This window comes from Battus philenor, unplaced genomic scaffold, assembly GCF_028537555.1.
Source record: "Battus philenor isolate CCGP_79_NKW_IND1 unplaced genomic scaffold, ilBatPhil1.0.hap1 SCAF_27, whole genome shotgun sequence".
In the NCBI taxonomy this organism is placed as follows: domain Eukaryota; kingdom Metazoa; phylum Arthropoda; class Insecta; order Lepidoptera; family Papilionidae; genus Battus; species Battus philenor.
Window position 1 is genome coordinate 6,967,510 of NW_027181690.1, and position 22,113 is coordinate 6,989,622.

The 22,113-nt window shown below is 32.7% G+C and overlaps 1 protein-coding gene across 1 annotated transcript in view; it reads left to right on the forward strand.

The window, feature by feature from the left end:
• Window positions 1-648: 648 nt before the first annotated feature.
• pds5 (cohesin associated factor B pds5) overlaps window positions 649-22,113 on the forward strand; it is a 37,301-nt gene continuing 15,836 nt past the window's right edge. The window contains exons 1-5 of the mRNA XM_068768818.1: window positions 649-860; window positions 2,448-2,537; window positions 18,713-18,907; window positions 19,587-19,777; window positions 20,268-20,475. Coding sequence (XP_068624919.1) covers window positions 2,457-2,537; window positions 18,713-18,907; window positions 19,587-19,777; window positions 20,268-20,475 — 675 coding nt within the window. The 5' untranslated portion in view covers window positions 649-860; window positions 2,448-2,456. The remainder of the gene's footprint in view (window positions 861-2,447; window positions 2,538-18,712; window positions 18,908-19,586; window positions 19,778-20,267; window positions 20,476-22,113) is intronic.

The following is a 22,113-nucleotide window of genomic DNA, read 5'->3' on the forward strand; positions in this document are numbered from 1 at the left end:
TTGTAATTATAATGTAACTTTTTAAGTACCATAGATAACAAAACGTTCCATGGAATATAGCCCTACGATTTTTAACACGTGGTAAATTTTGTTACAAAATAATTTAAAAAAATCTATAATACTTTAAAGTATATATTTATAACACAGTAAAATTGTTTTAAGGTATTTAACAATTATAGAAATTGTGACAATGTAATTAGTTGTATGGTATTAAATGTTGTGTAGTTTCATTAAATGGTGCCATTTCATTATTACTGCAATAGTAATCTTTTATTAAAAATAATAATTAAATAATGACTCTAAAAGCAAAATTAATCGATTGAGCTGACATTCATGTATTTCATGTATTTTTTTATTAACAAATGTCTATACATTTTGCTTAAGTACACACATATGTCGTAACAGCTTAAAAGATAAATTGAGTTTTTTTTGGTATGAAGGCGGTCCGGTAAATATTTTATATATTAAAAGTAAATATTAAAATAATGTCAGTAACCGAATCAAAAAATTATGTTGTCTCTTAAAAATTATTATTTTTCCGTCACTGGTATAAAAATTTTGTACAAAATAATTTTACAACGTTTTCCATAAACAATAGATTAACCTTGAACTGCAACGTCAAAATCTGCTAACTTCGCTGTAGTTTTTCCCGCAGTTTGGCGTCCACCGATTGATAAAAAATTTCAAGTTGATTTTCTATGTATTTAGATTAATAGAACATTTATTTATGTACATGGTTTGTTCCTCAGTGAAGAATTTATGAGTTAGTTATGTTATTACTGTGATTGACAAGTTATACTTCAACGGTTGTGGTGATATTGTAAACATCGGGAACACAGGGCCCACGTCTATGACTTCTTGTACGTATTTTGGCCATTATCGGTAACATCTTTTGAATTGTGTATTATTGTCATGTTGTTACGGTGATTTTTGTAAATATTTTATGGATTAAAGATACCAGCATGCTTTAAATGTTTGTATACGTTTTGTGTTGGTTTCAAAAAGACTGCTGTTAGTTGTGATGGAGTGATGGTAGAGATGGCCACAATCAAACACATTATCAAAACAATGTGATGCATAAAATGTAGTAATCCCTTAAGATATGTTTTGTGTTATAGTTGCAGAGAATGAAGCACTACCTTCGTTGTGTGTTATGTTTTTATATTAGCGTAACGTAATCAACGTGTAGACGACAATGTTGGAGTCGTCTTTACAGGATGTTAAAATTTTTCTTATTTTTCCAATTGTTAAATGTTATTAAACTCGTATTTAGTACATTAGTTTGTGCATTATACCTGATTTATGAAGAGATATATCCATAATTATGTTATGATTTAGTAAACCCTTGAGTCATTTTTTTCGTAATTTTGGTGTATTTAACTATTTTATTATTGATTATCATACTACTTTTTATACTCCCTATGATTATTCCTGCTTCCAATATATAGATTATTTTTTTAATGTTATGAACTAAATTTTAATCTAATATGTAATATGTTTTCATATTATCAACAATATTAATATTAATTTTTCTAAATTTTGTTATAAACGATGTTTAGATGTTACTATAGAGTTTGGCAACTATTATAAATTTATAACTGAGATAATAGGTTATGCATTATAATAAAACATTTAATTAGGTCATGTTAGAACTTCATTTAGTTTTCTGTTGCAATACCATATTATTACAACTTTCCACTTCTCTTGACTTCTTGGTAAACCTTTATAAGGTTTTTTTTTTTATTTAACAAATAATGATAAAATTACAATTGGTTTTATTATCAACATTGTATCAAGTAATTTCAACTGTGATCTCAACTATTTAATGTGAATACATATTTTTCTGATTTGTGTGTCTGTCAATTTTATAAAGATTGTATTGGAGGTGCTGTAATAATTCCCATATAAACTAAGCTGCTTATTCTTATACATTTTTTAAAGAAAATGAAATTGTTAGTTCATGATATTCAAGCATCTAATTAACTCACTATGATACAATGACTTCTCGCTGACATCACATATACTGTGCAATGGTAGACTTTGACATCTTCAATAATACCAGGCTATATGATATCATAGGATTATCTGTTCTGGCCATACAACACAGCCATTTTACTTAACAGTCAAAGATGCTTGCCCATTCTTAATAATATTGGTAATAAAATAACACTAAGATGATTAGGAAAATATGTAATTGTTATTTTACGGTATTAATTAAACAATTATAGTACACTATTACTATACCTCAACTTATTGAATGTTATATAACAATGTTAATCCAAAAATAAATTACTCTGTTCTGAGTTTGTATAGGATCAATGACTTAAGCCAAATTAAAAGGTATTCTTTGTACAATGTGCACATGATATCTATGTCAAGAGGTTAAGTTGTGAAAAACCCACAATAACTTCAATGTATTTATTATAAGATAAAATGTTTGATTTCAGATTGGCAGCATGGCGGAAATAGTGTACCCGCAAGGCTGCCGTCCCATCACCGATGACCTAGGTCCCGATGAGCTAGTTCGAAGGCTTAAGGTTTTTATATTGTTTATGAACATTTTGCTGTTTCAACTATTTTACTATTTTAATAATTTTTGTCTAGCGTAGTCCAATATCATTAAAGAAGAAATATTAGTGTTAACATGTTTAGAGCCTCTTTGATTTAAGGTAGTCCCGAGAAAGACATTGTTATACAGGGCCTAAACGGGAAATATTGAGCAGTGGCAGCCCAGCAGTAAGGACTGAGACTAATAATTGTAGGTTGTGGGTTTGATTCTTGGGATACAGTCTTATATGATTCATACTTTGTGAATTAATTATGTAGGATTACTACTACTTATAAACAAATTTTCAGAGAATGAGCAGCACTATCCTTTGTGTACCATAATAATACCACACTGCAATCTCCAACCCACCTGTGCCAATGTTTGAAGAGGCCTAAGGCATACTGGTGCATTTATGAGCTAAATATATAGGTATGGGATGAGAGCCTAGGATGAGCCACTGATGGCTGTCGTACTCAATATGTTGTGTGATAGACTATGATTGTGGCTTCCTTTTCTACTATTAAGAGTTCCAGCATTACTCAATTCCAGATTACAAGATTTCATATACCAAAGAATTTAGCATAGTTAAGTAATTGTTAAATATCAATTTAAATTATTAGACTTGGTTTGCCGTTACTTCAGGTGATAATTACATACTATTATTTCTGAACATAACAATCAGAAACACATTTATACTCTATAAAACAGTGTCTAATGTGCTACTGGATTGTGAAATGATGCTAATGTTTTCTTTACTGGCGTGACTGATTTAACTAAGAATACTTTATTTAATATGTAAAATGCACCTCTTGACATACGAGTTGCAAATATAGCCAGAATATCCTAATTTTCTGGTTAGCATTTTCTTTAGAGAAAACACAATATATTATTTCATATGATTGCTTAAATCTAAACATTAGATAATGTTTTCTCTAAATTAATTAGAAACTGATATAAATCTCACATGAATCTTTAGTTATTTCTTTATTTTCAAGTAATCAATTTTTATTTACAAAAGAAGTAGTGAAAAGTGAATTGCATTATGTCTTTCATTCTCTTTTTGTGATCAAACTGGAATTATAGATTACAAAGTTTGATTTAGTTAGATACTAATAGAGAAACTAATGAGAGAGGCTATTTTCAGAGTTGCTACATGAACATGGGTAGATGTAGTTTGTCATCTCACTGACACAAGCCAAATATTTATCTGTCTTTTATTGTCCATTATAAGTATTTCTTTTACAAGTCTAATTTTTGCTTTTGCTATATATGTGACCACTTAAGTTCATCTTTTACAAAAATTTATCAGGTTTGTGCAAATTCACTTAGTATACTATATTTATGCTCTATATGCGATAAGTATGTGATGTTCTTTGATTAAGTATACTTTACTGATGAAGCCATTTGAGTTAGCTCATGTCATATGCTTACATTTTATGTATTGTTATTGTATTAGAACTGGCTTTGTGTCACACATGGTCTTGTTTCACTACTTTTGTACTGTAATATTAGTACTTAATGGGTAAAAAAATTTAATTGGGCTTATTTTATTAAATTTCAGATTGGATCATTTATCTATCATTAATTTACATATGAGGTTGTAAAAAAAATGGTCTTTACATATTGTTTTTGCATTAATATGAGTTATAATAATGCAGAAAAACTATGTATGAATTTGTTTAAGCTCTTTCGTTGATTCATTGACTCTTAAAATTCAAGTTACTTAAATATAGAATATTTAAACTAAAACAATGAGTAGTTTGTGTTTTTAAACTACTTAATACATTTGAATTATCATTAGATATTTTTAAAATAGAGAATACATCATAACATTAAATTACTGATGCACTTTGTATAGGGTGCCTAACCCTATATCGCAGAGACCTGACCAATTCTATTTTTTTATCTTGACAGTTAAAAGCAAATATGGTAACAGATTGTCTGTCTATTGTATGTTCCAGGTTCTAAGAGATGTATTGATAGTTAATAATAATCTTAATTTCAGAAGTAGTAACATATTTAACAATGTATTCTGACAGTTAACTGTTAGTATCATTTTTAATCTTGTCTGTGTACCTCATTGTGGCAAAGGTCTCTTCTAACTGTTGCCATGTTAGTCTGTCCCCTGCTGTTCTGGCCTAGGTACCACGGCCACCTTCTTTATGTCGTCCACCCATCGCTTGAAAGGCCTGCCACACTTTCTCTTCATGTTTCTCATGTACTAATGTACAAAGATCTGTTTTTACTTCTTTCTGTCATATAATACATAAATAAGAGATGTATTAAGTGTGATATCTCTTCAAACAGATGTTTTCATTAATGTATAGAGCTTGACCATTTCTTAAAACAATTCCTTATAGAGTACCTGTTACCTTTTTTATTATATTGGATATTGGATGGATGTAATAATAGTATTGGAAAAAGACCGTTTCGCAAATAGTATGCCAAAGTGGTAGCCTAACAGTGGAGGACTGAGACTTGTGACCATAGGTCGCGGGTTCAATTCCCGGGACACTTTTATATATTATTTATACTTTGTGCATTAATTATGTAGCATTGACACTGCTTACAAACACGTTTTCACTGTAATACCTCACTGCTATTGTTAACCCACCTGTGAAGCGAGGCGCTTATGGCATAACTCCCCATAGACATTTTGTAAGGAAAGTCTATGCCTTGCAATGAATCTTTAAGGGGTTATGTTAAATGTTTTATTCTTGTAAGGGAAGAACAGTCCTGCATTATATTGTAATTCAGTTTTTTTAAATCTAAATATCAATATAGTGGGGGCAGTTAGGATAACATCTAGCAATAAAAGGTAACATACTCCCTTTTGGACGAGGTTTTTCTTTTATGGTCCTCGCTATTGGAGGCCTCTCGTATGCCTATCTTATTTATGGGACAGGGACATATTTTATTTTTTTAATATTTTTTCCACTTGCTTTTCTTTTTTATTTCCATATGCTTCAATCTTTTAAAAAAAAATTTCACATGATTTTTCTTTGTTCTACTTACATTCTGCAATTTCTGTCTTTATTTTCCTTACTAACTACCTTTCATTCATGGCCTCACTTCCTACAATTCGTTCTTTAATGTCACTGGTCTTGTTTATCACATTATTTTATTTTATCTCTATTCTATTTTACATTTTATGATTTGATTATTTTACCATTTATTACAGTTTACATAGTTATTGTTTCATTTCTTTACAATTTTTTCCAATTATTTTGGCTACTATAGTAATACTTCACTATTTTTTTACTATATACATTTGAATGAGTTTTGCATTGCAGGAGTAAAAATATGCGAGGGAAATAAATTTTAATATGAATTTTACTAAAGTTATCAAAATTTGTATAAATTGGAAAATTTTTAAAATACATCTACTGCACTAATTAGCAAAGCAATATAATTTTATTTGAACATTAAATGAAGGTAATTAGAATTGACTTAACTGCTCTATGTTTTAAGTATTTATTAAATACATAAAATGGAGAGCAGTCACAACATTTCTTTAGTAAGGTTTAAATGTAAAGATGGTGCATTAGTAGATATAATTATGACAAACTTATGACTTATGGGCTTGTTTTTGGTGAGATCCAAATTTTGTATGTCAAAACACAAAATACAAATTTGTAGTTACTTCTGTTGACACGCAGATAATCACAAGATTTTTTTATCATCATATTTAAGCTTTAAGAGTTTCATTGCTGGACGGAAAAGAGCACGGACTGTGGTCAGTGCCTTTTTCCTCAGCCCCTCGCTGCGCTATCCCAAGGAACGGTATAGCGGTTTTGGTATATATTATTTGTTGTTTCCATGCAGCTCATTTCTGCGTTCAAAGTTTATCAGAAGTGTAGCTCCGGTTGTCACATTAATATGAGCATGGTATGCAAATTTTAACTACTTTTATTAATCGTATTTTTGCATAGTTTACGTATTTGACACGGTTATTACGTTTATTGAAGGTAGTTTTCAAAATAATACCTCGGCCACCGAATATTTTTGCGTTTGAAGAAATCTACCCACATACACTAGAGGCAAATCTTCGATTACGCCGAGAGCACCTACACACACACTTCTATATGTATACTACTTATAATAAAGCAGCCCAGCCCTTTTTGCAATCGTTCGATAAGGTACTTTAGACCAAGTTCGGTCTAGCGAGTCATATTAGGGGTGTTGCTAAAAATAAATTTTCATTTTTGGGTTGCTGTCATCGATATCTATAGGTAGGACTATATATCGGACAGATAGATAATCTCATAAAATTTATTAAAATAGATCATACTAATTTATTATAATAGAAATAGACCACTATTAAAATACAGCAAGTTCTGGTGGATGCACTGCATTTTTCTATTAATATCTCAAATTTCGAGTAAGAATGTGAAGATGAGAAGAAATTTGCATTGAGAAAAAAGTTCATGCAAGATAGCTAGCGCACTAACCAGAAGTCATAATTCGATCCTATCTACGTCGAAGTGAAACCTACGACGTTTACCTTCACTGACTAATCTTTTATCCCTACAAGTTTTTAATGATCCTACTGAGTGTGATTTGGATGCCCGTTCCAGATATGGGCTGATGTTCGCTGTTGAAAGTTCATAGCTGGTTATAGAGAGATTTCTGTTATATATTTCGTTCCTACCTACATCGCATATAAATTTACTATAAAGTCAATACAACTCAATAGAACTAAAGTAGGTATATTTATTTCCCAGTAAGTCCTAGTAACACACGTTTCAATGTTCTTAATGAATAATGAATGAATAAATCCTTTTTAGAAGGCATTACCGTTCCACAGAGATTCTTATGTGGTCTTATTTATTCTTATTGTATGGTTTCTTATACGTATCCATCATAAATGTTCAATTGCGACCTGTTGCCTGGATTTTTGTATTTTTATTTTTAAGTCTTTCACAATATCTATGGTCTTTCATTCTTTGTGACTTTTTATGTCAATTAAAATTGCATAAATTATACGATATTTATATTAATATGGAAAATTTAAGGTAAAAATCATTTTTCAATTAACCACACCGAGATCAAAAGCATTTACCGGCGTCGAATGTTTTTGGTATCGGAATTGTTATTTAGTTTTGATACATCGTCTTATTCAAACAAACATACTCTGTGCCAAGACATGTTCCGAACTGTCGGCTTTATAATCGACCGACATTTGGTCGACAGCCACATAACTAAAGTAACATGTTGGTGACGTTGAGTTTGATTACTTTTTAAAATGATAAATTTGTTAAGTAAGGCCTGTATTTATTTATGTGTGATTAGAGACTCGTGTTTATTGTCCACATTAGTGTTAGAGAGGCTGAGAAGATACGCTAGGTTATGGCGCATCTTTAAGTAGAAGGAAGAGGAAATTTGGTTTGCCGAGATTCGATTAAGTGGCTGGTAAGACGGTTGCGGGTAAACGTTCCCGGGACTCCGTCATATAGCGATGATAGAACAATGTTATTGAGGTCATTGTCAGTGAAAGTTAGATATAATCAGCAAATTCGGAAAAGCTAGGGCATTTCTCCGTTGTGAAAAGGTTTTTGTTATGATAATTAACTCTATTTAATTAAATATTTTTTTATATTCGCTTTGCAACTGACGGTTCTCGAGTAGCGACAACGAGCCGGTAGACGGCGTGGGTAAGCCCCACACTAGGTGGACGGACCGAAGACTTAATCAAGATCATTGGAAGTCGCTGGATGCGAACGGAGCAAGACCAGACATCGTGGTGATCTTTGGAGAAGGCCTTTGCTTTGTAGTAGTCGTTTATCGACTGAAACGATGATTATGCTGAATTAAACACATTTATTAATTTGTTTCCTTAATATTAGTATAACTAAATTGTTATTTACAAAATGTCGGTCCAAATGTTAGTGTACCGAACAAAAATATTTTCAGTTGTAAATTGAAAAATATCTGATACAGATAAGGAGGTGATGATAAAATTTCAAGAGTTTTTACTTTTACGATTTTGGAAAAGTAGCCGCATGTAAACCCACTTTTATATTTCACTATGGTGTAATTTCGGTGTATATCACAGTTCATGTTTACTCGTCAAACAATTCCATGGAATAAAGTCGTGAGAATTAAATTTGTGAGTCCCTACTACAGTTGCAGTGGGCTTAACTGGGGCGGAGCGATAAAATCTTTAACGTGCAATAAACACGCTATTTATCGTATACATGACTATTTGAGAGAAGTTACACTACACTAGCAGTATGCATCAAAATAGGAGTAAAATAAAAAACGTCGACTTATTTGTAAGAGACTTCTTCCTTCTCTGGATTATTTCACTTGCTTTGTGAGAAGAATTCTAGAAGAGTCTAATTTGATAGAATCTAAAATCAGATTGAGCTTCTCTATAACTGGATCCTTCAAAAAGTTACAGAGATTCTGAAGAATGTAGATGTGAGCTCGGCTCAGGGTCGACACACCATAGGACTCCTTTCAAAACTCGCCGACATAAACAAACTGCGAAAATCCCGATTCGAAACCAAAAGACGTAACCACGTGACCTTATGTGAAAACCGTAATAAACCCCCGTATAAACCGGACCTCCTCTAGAAAAATCTAGGACGGAATCTTTTGATGAGTTGGCATATTGTCCTAAACCTTAAGATGTTTAACAGTCTGCAGCGCTTGGGCAGCGACTTGAAATAAAATAATGTACTAATTAATGCATAATTTAGTAAAACTTTAAAACTGTATTATATATATGTATAAATTCTAGGTGTACGTGTATGTAGAAAAAATGTAAAAAATGATAAAACGCTGTCTTGACTCTGAGTTGGGAGAAGAAAGATCTGTATCAAATAGCGGCAACCCTCTCCCAACTGTCTGCGTTTATTAAAAGCGAAAAAAATGTGAAAGAGGCCATAACAAACTAGGATGATTTTTTGGCCATTTTTAAGATATCTTTTATGCAGTAAATGATACATTCAATTCTCAATATTTATTTTTTACTTCAGTTTTTGTATAATGAACTACTTAAATTTATTACGTGATTATTCAGAGACATTACTTGAGAGTGTATTGCATTACCGTACACAGTTGCTCACAAGAGTTACTAATTTTATAAAGCCTTGACATAGCTATAACAAGCTTATCTTTATTTCTAGTTCTAATCTTATGTACATAAGTATTTTTTATGCACATAGATCAGATTGCCACATAAAGCACAAATAACATTTGACTACACTTGCTATTCAAGGTATCACGTTGCCATTCCATTTCAGACGTCAGAAACGTTATATGATACAAGCATTGCTAACAGTAACATCGATTGCTCTCAACTTTCGTTTTAAAATAAGAGTTCCTGCAATTTTTTTTAATTGACTTCACTGCTGCCCAAATAACATTACCTGTTTCCATGTTTTTAAGTTAACCGGGCGCAAATGTCTCTTAGCCCAAACCTTTAACAGGTATTAATAATTATCATCATTCCTGATGTCCACCGCTGGACGTTGGCCACACGTATAGATTCCAATCGCCTGCATGCAGCGGTTTCCCACGACTTTAACAAAGCCAACTGTTCATTCTGTTGGGTTATTTATATTTACTAACAAACAGCTTACCCTCTATTCGCCCACCATCAATAATTGCTTAAATATTCTTGTTTTATTATGTGTTTACCCTACAATAATCAATTTTCAACAATTATGCGATTTTGAAAATTCGCTTGCGTCGCAAATATACATTTTAAGATAATACACATTATGTTACGGTTTATATATAAGCCGAGACCTCTATAAGAGTCCGAATATTCTAATCAATAAGACTGCCAATTAGTAGTGGTGGATCGGAAAGTAATGTCGTTTCTGTCCACATATTTTCAGAAGAACTGATTGATTTTAACCGCTCCGGCATTGAAAATTTTTATACTAGATGGCAAAAGGTTGTTGATAACGATGGTGGATATATTGTTGATTAGAAATAAAAACTTGTTAAAAATATAGTCGTATGAATTTAACTTAAGAAAGCGACATTACTTTTCGGTCCCCTTAATACTTCTATTTTGTGTTAATACATTCACCGTAGATGCACAACAGTGTGATATTGAAAAAAGGATGTACCAAATTTTGTTTTGTCAACGTAGAAAAAGTACTGTAGATGTACTATACTTTATGTTTCTAATAAAGTGAGCCAATTTACAATACCTACTGTAAAATTTAAATAAATAAAACAGAGGGGTACTACTATATACTATACAATGTTAGGGTAATTCAGTCAATATGACAATACAATCATTTACCGTTAAAATTAATTTAATTAGTTTCTAACATTGTTATCTCTAGATTTATCAGTTCTCAAATATCTCGTGTGAGTCTTGTCACGCGTGCTTCCCCGTGTCATCGCCTACATACCTTACATCAGTGCTCCTCAACCTTTTCTCATCTATGGCACACTAAAATCTTTCCTAGAATTTGGCATAACGAAAGCTAAATTCGAGACACGAGTGAACGTGCAACTGTGTCTCAAATACAAAATAATATATGTACAATGAAAAATGATAGAATTTCAATTTATTTATTTTTACCGCGACGTACTTGTATCTAATCTACGGCACACCGACTACGGAGCACTGCCTTAGATTATGTTTCTTTTAAAATAATGAGTCAGTTTGATATACGATTGAAGAATGCAAGTTTCATATTATAATTTGCAGTATTCAAGCCAAAGGCGTTATGTTACGTTTTATTGATATTGTATAGTAAGATACATTTTACACAAACGTTATGATGGCATTTACGTATGTGTTATGTATGTGTTATATATATTATTACGTATGGCATTATTGGCGCTCCAATAGCCTGCCAAAAAATATGATACATAAAAAATATACAGCAGGTTCGAGTAAGGATTTTATACTATATTTTTTTTACTGCATGTAAGGTATGAGAAAACGTAACTGTTCCGCATCGACTACACGAATTCAGGCCCTAACGCAACGAACCTCGTCTCACTTACGTAAGCATTAGAACCGTTGTATTACATCTGCAATACAACTGATAAAGTAAGATTAGAATTAACGTATTCACGGTACAATAAAAGATTTTCCTCGTTACAATACATGCTGAGCGTTCTGCGGTGCCATCAGATCCATTTATCATACGATAACTTTACACCTTTGTGGTCGTGCGTTATTTTATTCATTGTGCACAGGAATTCGAGCACGCATTGTTTTCTTCTCATAGCATATTGTTGCAAACATGTCGTAATATATAGCCACGTGGATAATACACTCAATTATTTTCTTTTACACGGTCGATACGATAAGTGCAAAAAAAAAGTGTAAATTTCGGTATACGTTTCAAAACTTTAAAATAAATTGTAAAACGAAGAATTTCACATGTTTTCTCAAAAAACCGTACTAAAGAGATAATACTTAAATTTATATAACGTTGGCATTTATAAAAGAAAATTAAATTTTATTATAAAAAATAGTGTACTGTGAAAGTTCAACCCGTAAATATAAAATACTAATTGAAATTACAAATAAAAAAAATAAAAATTGATTAAAAGAAAAAAGTGTGTAAAAAAGTGTATTTAATCCTGTTGGTCAACCGTTACTTAAAAAAATGTAAAAAAGATCATATAAAACAGTCGGGTGTATATACACCCAAATGTTTTAAATTCATATAGTTTTTTTTTTTTCAGTTTATTACTCATGTGTGCTGGGTCGTGATTGAAAACCAGTGTTTCGCCCACTGGATGATTCTGGTCACTGAATCATGACCTATTTCATACAAAAATTATTGGTTCAGACATTTTTTAATAATTTGTTATGCTCTGTTTTACTCCAATATTTTTGTATTTGTATGTGTAAACGTGTGTGTGTATTATTGAGGTGTGAAATAAATGCTTATCTAATTATCTGTCTGGCATTTGCCGATTGGACAGCAGTGACGTTCCGATCCAAAAAAAAAAGTAAAAAAATCACTCGCTCATCGCTCGCTTGGCCAATGCAACATCGTGACTGACGAATACGCACGGTCAGTGATTCAAAAGGCACCATCTTCATCAGAACCGTTTATTACTTAAGGTAGTTGACCGATGACGTAGTTAAGCCGCTGTATGTGGGCAACGCGAGACCAGTGATCGTGGTCATCTTTGGGGGAGGCCTATGTCTTTTTTTTTTGGCCCTCGCTATTGGGGGCCTCTCGTACCCCTATCTTTGGTGGGACAGGAACTTTACGGGCAATTAATTTTTTCACTTAGTTATTTATTATTTTCATTCTCTCCTTTGGTTCTTCACATATTCTTTCGATCTATTCTTTCATGCCACATTTCTGCTATCTTTCCCTTTTACTCTGTGACCTTTCATTCCTCCCTCATTACATGTTACAATTTATCTTTATTTCTTTTCGTTTACATTTTTATCACATTTTATATCACATTTTGAGTAACATTTTATCACATTTTTTCTTATTGTCTATTTAAAATTTTTCTTATTTTCTTTAATTTTTATTTTTTTTGTATCACTTTTTTAATTATTTCCTTGCAGTATGAGAGGAATTCTTCCCTAGTATCCTTTCCGCCTTTCAGGGAGGCTATTGACTCCTCCCTGATTTTAACGCCAGACCGGCACTCGAATTTGAAGGCCTATGTCTTGCAGTCGGCGTCTATCGGATGACATTGTGATGATGACATACCAATATATAAAATATGATTGTGTCAAATAAAATGCCGTGCGAATATCCAATTGACAATGTACAGTTATTTATAACTTTTGATTCTAGAGCTTTCTCGTCGAGTCTTAAGTGACTATTACTGCGTTTGACTATACAATCTTATGTTTTGAATACTGACTTCGGAACTGAGACATTATTTCAGGAGACTTGACGAGTAGAGTTCGTCTTTGTCTTGCAATCAGGTTAACAACCCTTTTTAAATATAAATCAATAAGTCTACGTTGTAATAACACATAAAAATATATTTGTATAAGGTGATACTAGATACAGCATAAGCAGATTTATTTATTTATTACAATCATAGTTCACAAGAGAATACACATATACAGGATGATTGGGTATAGGTTTAAAAGCTGTCGATAGTGAATGTATAGCTCATTTTTCTTTAAAAAGCTTAAACCTTTTACACCTGTTTCCAATAATTCAGTATGAATATTTCTATTGGAATGCGAAAGTTGAATAATGAAGTCTGCGGTGGCAGACGGTAAACAATAGTTAATTATTTTATAACGCATTTTGTTACTTTCCTCTATGCATATTCCTATAACGTTATAAGATAGCAGCGTTTCTATACTTACAGTACTGAAGTGTACTTATGCTTGCGTAATGTACAATTAAAATATAAAAAAATATGAAATCGTCATATCAGTCTGATATTGATTTTAGCACCGTACAAGTTGCAATATTATCGTGTCAAGGCAACGCGAGAAGTACGGCGAATGTGTAAGTGAGAGAGAATCTTTATTTGTTTGTAATTTCACAAGGCCCGCGCACCTGTGAAGTAAACAAACATTAAATTTGTCTATCAAAGCTACATTTGATGGACTATTTTTGAAATAGGTTCCTGTTAGTATGTGTACTATTGCTAATAAATGAAATGTCTAATAAAGGTTATATTCATTATGTATAAGATTTAATCTTCTCGACAAATTTTGAAGGTCCGAACTTATAACTCATTTACTATCAGTTAATCTATAGTATCAATAATATGTAATTATAATATAGTAAGAAAAAGAGTTTAAAATTCCAATTACAACCTATTAAAATTAAATATTGTTTACTATCTACCCCAGCTAGAAGTTAATGCTTATCGTATTTCAATAGAAAAAATAAATTATCGTAAAATATTTCAGAATGATCACTTTATACAGGATGATTGGAAATACGTATAAGTAAGATAGATACATGAACTATATAGCCCTTTAAAGCTTTTAGACATTAAATCGATCACGAGAACCATACATTGACAACTGTCCCCTCTATTTTTGCTAACCAAGTTAAGTGGGTATCTGGAAGAAATTGTCGTTTGCGATAAGACCCTCCTTTGTTCTTAATCGTCTTTCAACCCATAGACGGCCACTGCGAAACACAGGTCTCCTCCAAAGATATTTATGGGGAGGATATACTGTAATAGCCACTCTTGACAGGCGGGTTGGCGATCTTAGTGCCACTACCGCACATCGTCTTGTAAATTTGTTTGTGAGCATTGCAATTCTATATAATTAATGCATAAACTGTGAATTATTAAGATTATTTACTGGGAATCGATCGCGCGTCCTGCGATCGCAAGTCTCAGCTCTTTACCGCTGGGCTACCACTACCCCGTGCTTGCTGTTTGTTCTTAATATTTTTCTTAATTTATCTGATTTCTTTTATGTAATTAAAATAGTAAATAAATAAAATAAGAGTATAAAAAGGCGAACATTGTAGCCTAAGAGTTTCGTAGGTAAATTTACTCAAACAATATTAAAAGTATGAAACCATCATAAACACTACCTCGCTGAATCTAGATTCGAGTGCTCTGACTTAAATGAAGCCGTAAAGGTTCACCGTGCCCGGACATAATATCGAGAGATATAATCGACAGACGCTTCAACAAAGTAACATCTGGCAAATCGAATAAGCCTTTTTTACTTAAATATTTATACAGTATACATTAGTTTTTATTACAATAAATGACGTAATCCATTATGTAGTCATGAGAAAATCTTAAGACATGCGAATGTTACCGACAAAACCAAGTGGATTGTTAAGTTAAAGTGGCAGTAGACAGGTCAAATAGCGCGCAGAATTGATGGCTGCCGGGTCCCGGGCCTTAAGGTTCTGAAGTGGAGACCAGAGAATCGGTAAGCGCGGCGCAAGATATTCCACAAGGTGTTCAAGACGACTTTAACAAGGTCGTAGAAAGGTACTGGATGAAGGCAGCTTCTTACCGGTCCTATTGGAAATCTATGGAGGAAGTCTATTTCCAAGAAATGATGAAAATGATTTAATCATATATTCAAAACCTTCATTATTTGTAATTAAACTAAATCGTTGTTGAAAACCGCGTAGATATAAATAAGTCAATACAATAAATCAGGCGCCGCATCTGACATAGATTGTTTTTTTAATTTATTAGCTCGCGGTTTTCGGATCCGTGAGTCCGAAGATGCTGTAAAAACCAGAAAGGCTAATAGCGTACAGCACCGACTGTATATAGCGAATTATTAAGCGTTTACCCAGCCTTTCAATTAAATTATTATTTTGTAAATAAAATCCTATTGCTTGTGTTTATATGATAAATTATTGGACAAATATGCGTGTACCTCGTAATTGTAATTTGTAAAAAAATAACAGTAATCTGTATTTATTTATTTCTTGTTACATCTATGCAAATGATGTGGCGTACCAAATCTCATATCTCCCACGAACAAACAAAAAATCATTGCGTAGTTTGAATGTCATTGAAGGAGTAATGGAAGCACATGTTTATTCTGAAGACCTAATTCGCGTTGCATCTCAATATGTTAATACATTGCGGGCATGGACTTCGTCGTAATAAATTATAAATTTCTGCTAGTTTACGCTATTATTAACTACGCCCGTTACTGCGATAAATGCTATAAATAGCTCTGTTGCGAACACCCACGTGTCTGTATGTGACAATCATTTTCCTCTGTAAACGGATTACACAATGTATTTTCGTACTGATTATTACTATCCAATTTATAAATTTAACCATTAATATTGTAAGACTATTAAAATATTATTAAATATATTTTAAAATAGATTTATTTACTTTTAAAATTTTTAATAATTGTAATTATAAGTATATTTTTTTAATTTTGGTCGGGTATAACTCGGAGGTATTTTGGTCGAAATGTACCGTTTGTTTCAAAAACGGAGCTTTTTATTCGTTGTTATATTCCATATTAGCTAGTAATTTAAGACGTTTTTTTTATCGAAAAGCAAATTAAATTATAATTTGAAAAAAATTATATGGATCCTTGTACTAGTGGTGGCGAACTTTTAGGGCTCGTGATGTTAAAATTTAAAAATAATTTTCGTAATGTGTTACACATTACACAAAAGTGGACCAAAAATAATGAATATTTATGTAAGATAATTATTTGTTAAATGGCATTTAAAATACAAAGAGTAAAATTACGAAACTAATGATTTACATTAAGACCTGTTTTACACCATTCATTGACATCTAATATAGAACATCAAGTTGTAATACATACGCTAGGAAACCAAAATCATAAAAAAATGTTGAATTATTATGAGATATAGAACCCGTCTGAATCCAGCATCTGGCGACCATAAGAAGGTCGTCATTACACTTTGAGTGGACGTCCAACGCTTGTCAATTTTGGTCTCCACACCAGAACTTCAAGGATCCAGAAGTTATTTGGCCTGCCCGCTGCCATTCCGCTCCCATGTGCGAAAGAAAAAAAATGTGTCGTATTTTATAGCGATTATTTTTGACGGGGAGATTGGAAATATTTGTAAAAGTATTAAAACTTTTTATTGACAAGGTACACATTTACCCCCTTTAAAGCTTTTACATCTAACAATCATGCAGTATATAGGATTGTAATGATGTGTTTTCATTGTTATACGTAACAAGCGCCAATATTCTGGAGTTTACAGGTGACCTGCTTTCGTGACCTTCAGTAGCCGAGTGTAAAAACCGGTTTGACATTAACATGCGAATATGAGTTTAAAAATTGACATCGATTTACTTTTAAGTTTTCGGTGTACTGGCCAGTATTATGCTACGTGTAGACAGGCAAAGAATTGAGGTCAAAATGTAGGTCATTCTTTTTTCAAATCAAAATTTTGTTAAGTGCAATTTAAAACCGTAACACAATCTTGTGGCTGAAAAGAAGGTAAAGAATTAACTCGCCAAAAACAAAACAAAACGTCTTGGGTAATACCAATTAGTTATTTTGGTTTAAAGTTTATTAATTTATAATCTAAAAAGCTTTACTATCTTTAAAATTACGAGTTGCTTGTATAAAATATGAAATTGATAAATAAAACAATGTTATAAATGTGGTACAATTTAAGAATATGTATAAACAATTATCATAGGCTTAAATTTTTTAATCAAAATAATAAATGATGAGGATTTTTTGTGCAATTGATGGTTCTCGGACGTTTTTATACCCTCACGTGAAAATCACTAGTTGGCTCATAAATCAATCAGCTACCCGTGTGAAGATATAGGCCTCGCCTAGTTAGGATACTTCACTGTAAATTATCGATGTTTTTTTTTCAGTTTCTTTTATCTATGATTTCAATGTTACAATCTTTAACAAAACTAGATGAAAACACACCCTCACCCTACTCTCTATATAAATTCTTACAGCCAATTCTATTTCCAATCATGCGATGCGGTATTTAAATTCGATATAGCGAGTCACACATTAGGGGTCAAGCTAAAAATAAACTTTAATTTCTGGGGTCGCCGCTATCGATACCGATGGGGAGAGCTGTGTACAGGTTGTCCCAATTCGATATTTGTTTATAGGGCAAGTAGTGGTAAGCCCATTAATCATTTCAAAACAGTCAGAAAACGAAATAAAAAAATTAATGTCATTTAAAAAACTATATGAATTTAATACGCTCTGGAATGTTCTTTCTGTTGTTATGACTACAAATATTTACAATTCTATTTTTTTTCTGGAATAAGCTACTACCACACGCCTTATCACCTAACTTCGTCTTACCTTGATTTATGGGAAACCGGTATGTAAATAGTAAAATGGCGTACCTAATCAAATGACAAGTAAATTTCTTAACTTAAATACATTACAGGCTTGTTTAGATGTGACTATAAAGTAATACAACATCATTGTAGCCAGCACATAGACATTAACTATCAGACGTAGGCCTTATCTAAAGATCGCCACAATGACCTGTTTTACGTTGTTCCCATCCAGCCATTTCTCGCGACCTTAATTATGTCGTTGGTCCACCTAGTGGGTGTCTGCCCACGCCGCAAATAATAAATACACAAATAATACATCTTCCTATAATTTGACATCAAATTTTCTTTTGATATTTTTATTGGCTGTATTACCTATGTGGATTATAAAGTGCCGCATAATATTTTAAAATACTGTTATATAAGCTACCCTACCATACCTTTGTATAGAGTAATGAATTTTTGTTTTACTCTTTACAGGCTCTGGCTCATACGTTACAAGGCTTGGGTCAGGATGAAGGAATGTACCAGCAGTTCATTCCGCTCGCGATCCACCTCGCTGACGAGTTCTTCCTCACGCATCCATCGCGCGACGTCCAACTGCTCATCGCATGCTGTATTGCCGACGTGCTTCGCGTGTACGCTCCCGAGGCGCCATATAAAGACCAGGAGCAGGTAAAATGGGGGATCCCCAGTACTACATAAATATTGACAAGTAGAAAATTATTTCGACATTAAATTTGCTGTTAAACAAACATTGTTTAAGTGTTTAAGTAAATCAGAAAATAGATATTTTAAAGGATTCAAACAGTTCTATCGCCTGATGGCTAGATCATCATCATTGCAACAGTTGAACGTACGAGTCGATCGTTAGCAAGTTGCTTCCCTCTATTGTTTACGAACTTAAGGGTGTTTCAGGCTAATAGTTTAGTAAGTAGAGTCTACCGCCTCGTGGTCGCTAATTGAGAACTTTCAGCCCCAGCGTCCCGCCCACTGTAACTTCAGATGAACAATTATTCAAGATACGTTGGTGACTGGTTCTTCTGCGTATCTTTTCATTTTTGATCCGATCTCGCAGCGAAGCTCTGCTCACAGATAACCCTCTGGGTGACCTCAAACCTTCTTATAACTTTCAATAAGAGTTATGATTACGTCGTGGATCTATAAATCATCACCGGCAACACACACTGGTCAAAGATCTTCGTCTTCAGACATTGCCTTATTTTTTATTACATAACAATATATAATAGAAATATTATCTCTCTCTAACTAGCTGTCCGAGATTTTGAAACACAAAATAAGCAAGTCGTCTTAATAGCCATATACTTTTATGTATTATTTTCATTCCCTACAGGTGAAAACTATATTCCTGTTCCTGATAAACCAGCTGCAAGGTTTGCGCGACCCTAAGGACCCCGCGTTCAAGCGCTACTTCTATCTCCTGGAGAATCTTGCCTACGTCAAGTCATTCAACATGTGCTTCGAGTTGGAGGACTGCCAGGAGATATTCTGCGCTCTATTCTCTCTCATGTTCAAGATTGTCAAGTGAGTGTAAATGTGAATTGTGTTTATTTTTATATGCCCGTGAATCTCATAAAGTAAGTTAAAATTTAAAAATTTCATGTGATCACATCTTTTATTGATGACAAATTGACGTCTAAAGTGAAAGGAAAGAACTAACAAGGGAAAGTAACTCAACGGAAACACATATGTTTAAAAAAAACTAATTTCCAAGGTCTAGAATCTTTTAATAAGTAAATTACAGTCTAAATAAGTAGCTTTTAAATAGGCTAAACTTGTCCTAATTTGGAAAGAGTTGTGGTTGTATTTGTGAACGATTTCATAAAAAAGCATACATAAGTAAGAGAAATACGTTTAAAAATGATATTTTTTTACTACTTATATGTTGCTAATCTTTTTAAATTGAAGGGTAGTATTAAAGAGTTTTTTTTAAAAAAAAGCGTACATAGTGGTAATGCAAATAAGTCTAGGGAAAGATTTTAAAAAATCACGACGTACAATATACGTGTTTCAGCACGGAACATTCGACCAAAGTGAAATCCTTCATGTTGGACGTCCTGTGCCCACTCATCACGGAGTCCGACGTTGTGTCCAACGAGCTCCTTAACGTTATTCTGATCAACCTGGTGGAGCCCAACAAAAGGGAGCACAAGCATGCATATTCCCTCGCTAAGGAGCTCATCATCAAGACCAGCGAGACTCTGGAGCCTTGCATACAGGCGGTGAGTATATAACCTTTTTATATGCAAATGCATTAATGAAATTGTCAGTAACGTACAATTTTATTATTATTTAATAAAGTTTTCAAAAAAAAATATGGATTAAAAAATAATTATAAGAATGTAAAATATAAAATACAGAGAAAAATGTGAAATATGAAATACAGAGGTTTCAGAACGTTTTATTGACAACCTCCCACTTTACTAGAAGTTTTTGAACCCGCTACAGCTCTCATGAAACTGGCGCTATCCAATGGGTGGTACTGCCTTCATTGTGAATCTATTAATTAGAAATAAATGTTGCTTCGATATTTTAAATGTCGTCGTATCAGACTTTATAACTATGAATACTAGATGTATTATAATTAAAACAAGAGTCTTACAAAGAAATATGTCTTTTTTATATCTAATTTGTAATTTTTTTTACGTCTTGTTAGGGAATATTATTATATATAGCATTGGCGAACCTATGGATACCGCGTGCTGCCATGATCACAGTATTAGTAATCAGCATCTTCAAATTTCATAATTCAAATACTTGTCACTCGTAACTTAGAATTGGTTATTAATAATATTATTGTTGCTTGTCTTAATAATAATTGATAATTTAACTAGACGTCTTGTAAAGGTACAATAATATTGCATAATGAATGTACATATTATAAACATTGTTTTGTTTTTTTTTTATTATAAATATAACTTGATGTTCTTAATTAAGTTTCACAATTGCGGTTTGCGTTTTAAATCCCCTTTAACACGTTGACTGCCACGCGCGTTTACAGTGAAATCTTCGTCAGGCCACGTGCACCGCTACGGGGTGTATTCCTATGTTTTAAAAATGCGATTCGTTTATTGTCGCAAGAATAGCCGCCCACCCCGTTTGTTTCCATGATATGATGCTCAGTCATTTATTTTCGATATTTCGTACTTGTTTCTTATTTCGGTATTGTATAGGATCAGTTTAACTATTTGCTGAGTAATGAGTGGTATACCTGAAAATCTCTACCTCGGGTAGATATTATTATTATTAGATAATACGTTGAAATGTCGAAAAGGAAAAAGGGAAAACTTATTTGTTAGAGGCGAAGCGAGAGAGATGTAAATATTAGAAGATTTAGGGAAATATTAGCTTCAAAATCATTTGGGTTGTCTTGATATCGCAACATACATGTTTTCGTCGAAGACAGCTTATCGCGGTTCGAAAAATCGAATGAAAAGTCAAAATAGTCGAATGGGCAGATCAAAAACACGAGATGATATAAAGAAAACAACAACTTATTGTCCGAGTCGTCCCAACCAACCCCAGCTTTGTATAGAATGTTTCAAAGTTTGGCATTCTCCATAATTTTCTTAATAAACCATTTTCATATTACTTGAATAACAATAGTTCATACTAATGAATATCCTTTTATAAATTTAATTTTTTATTAAAAAATATGGTTTATGTTAAATAATATTCAATAGTTTTGTTACTTATCCTGCAAAATATCTTTTCAAACACATATGAATGTATGCGCAAGTAGTCAAATAAGCGTCACCCCAATACGAGTGACGCAGCCCGATCCGGAACTTGACCGTCACCCGAATACGGGTGACGTGGCGTTCAACGTGTTAATAAATGAATAATGTTTAATAAATTAC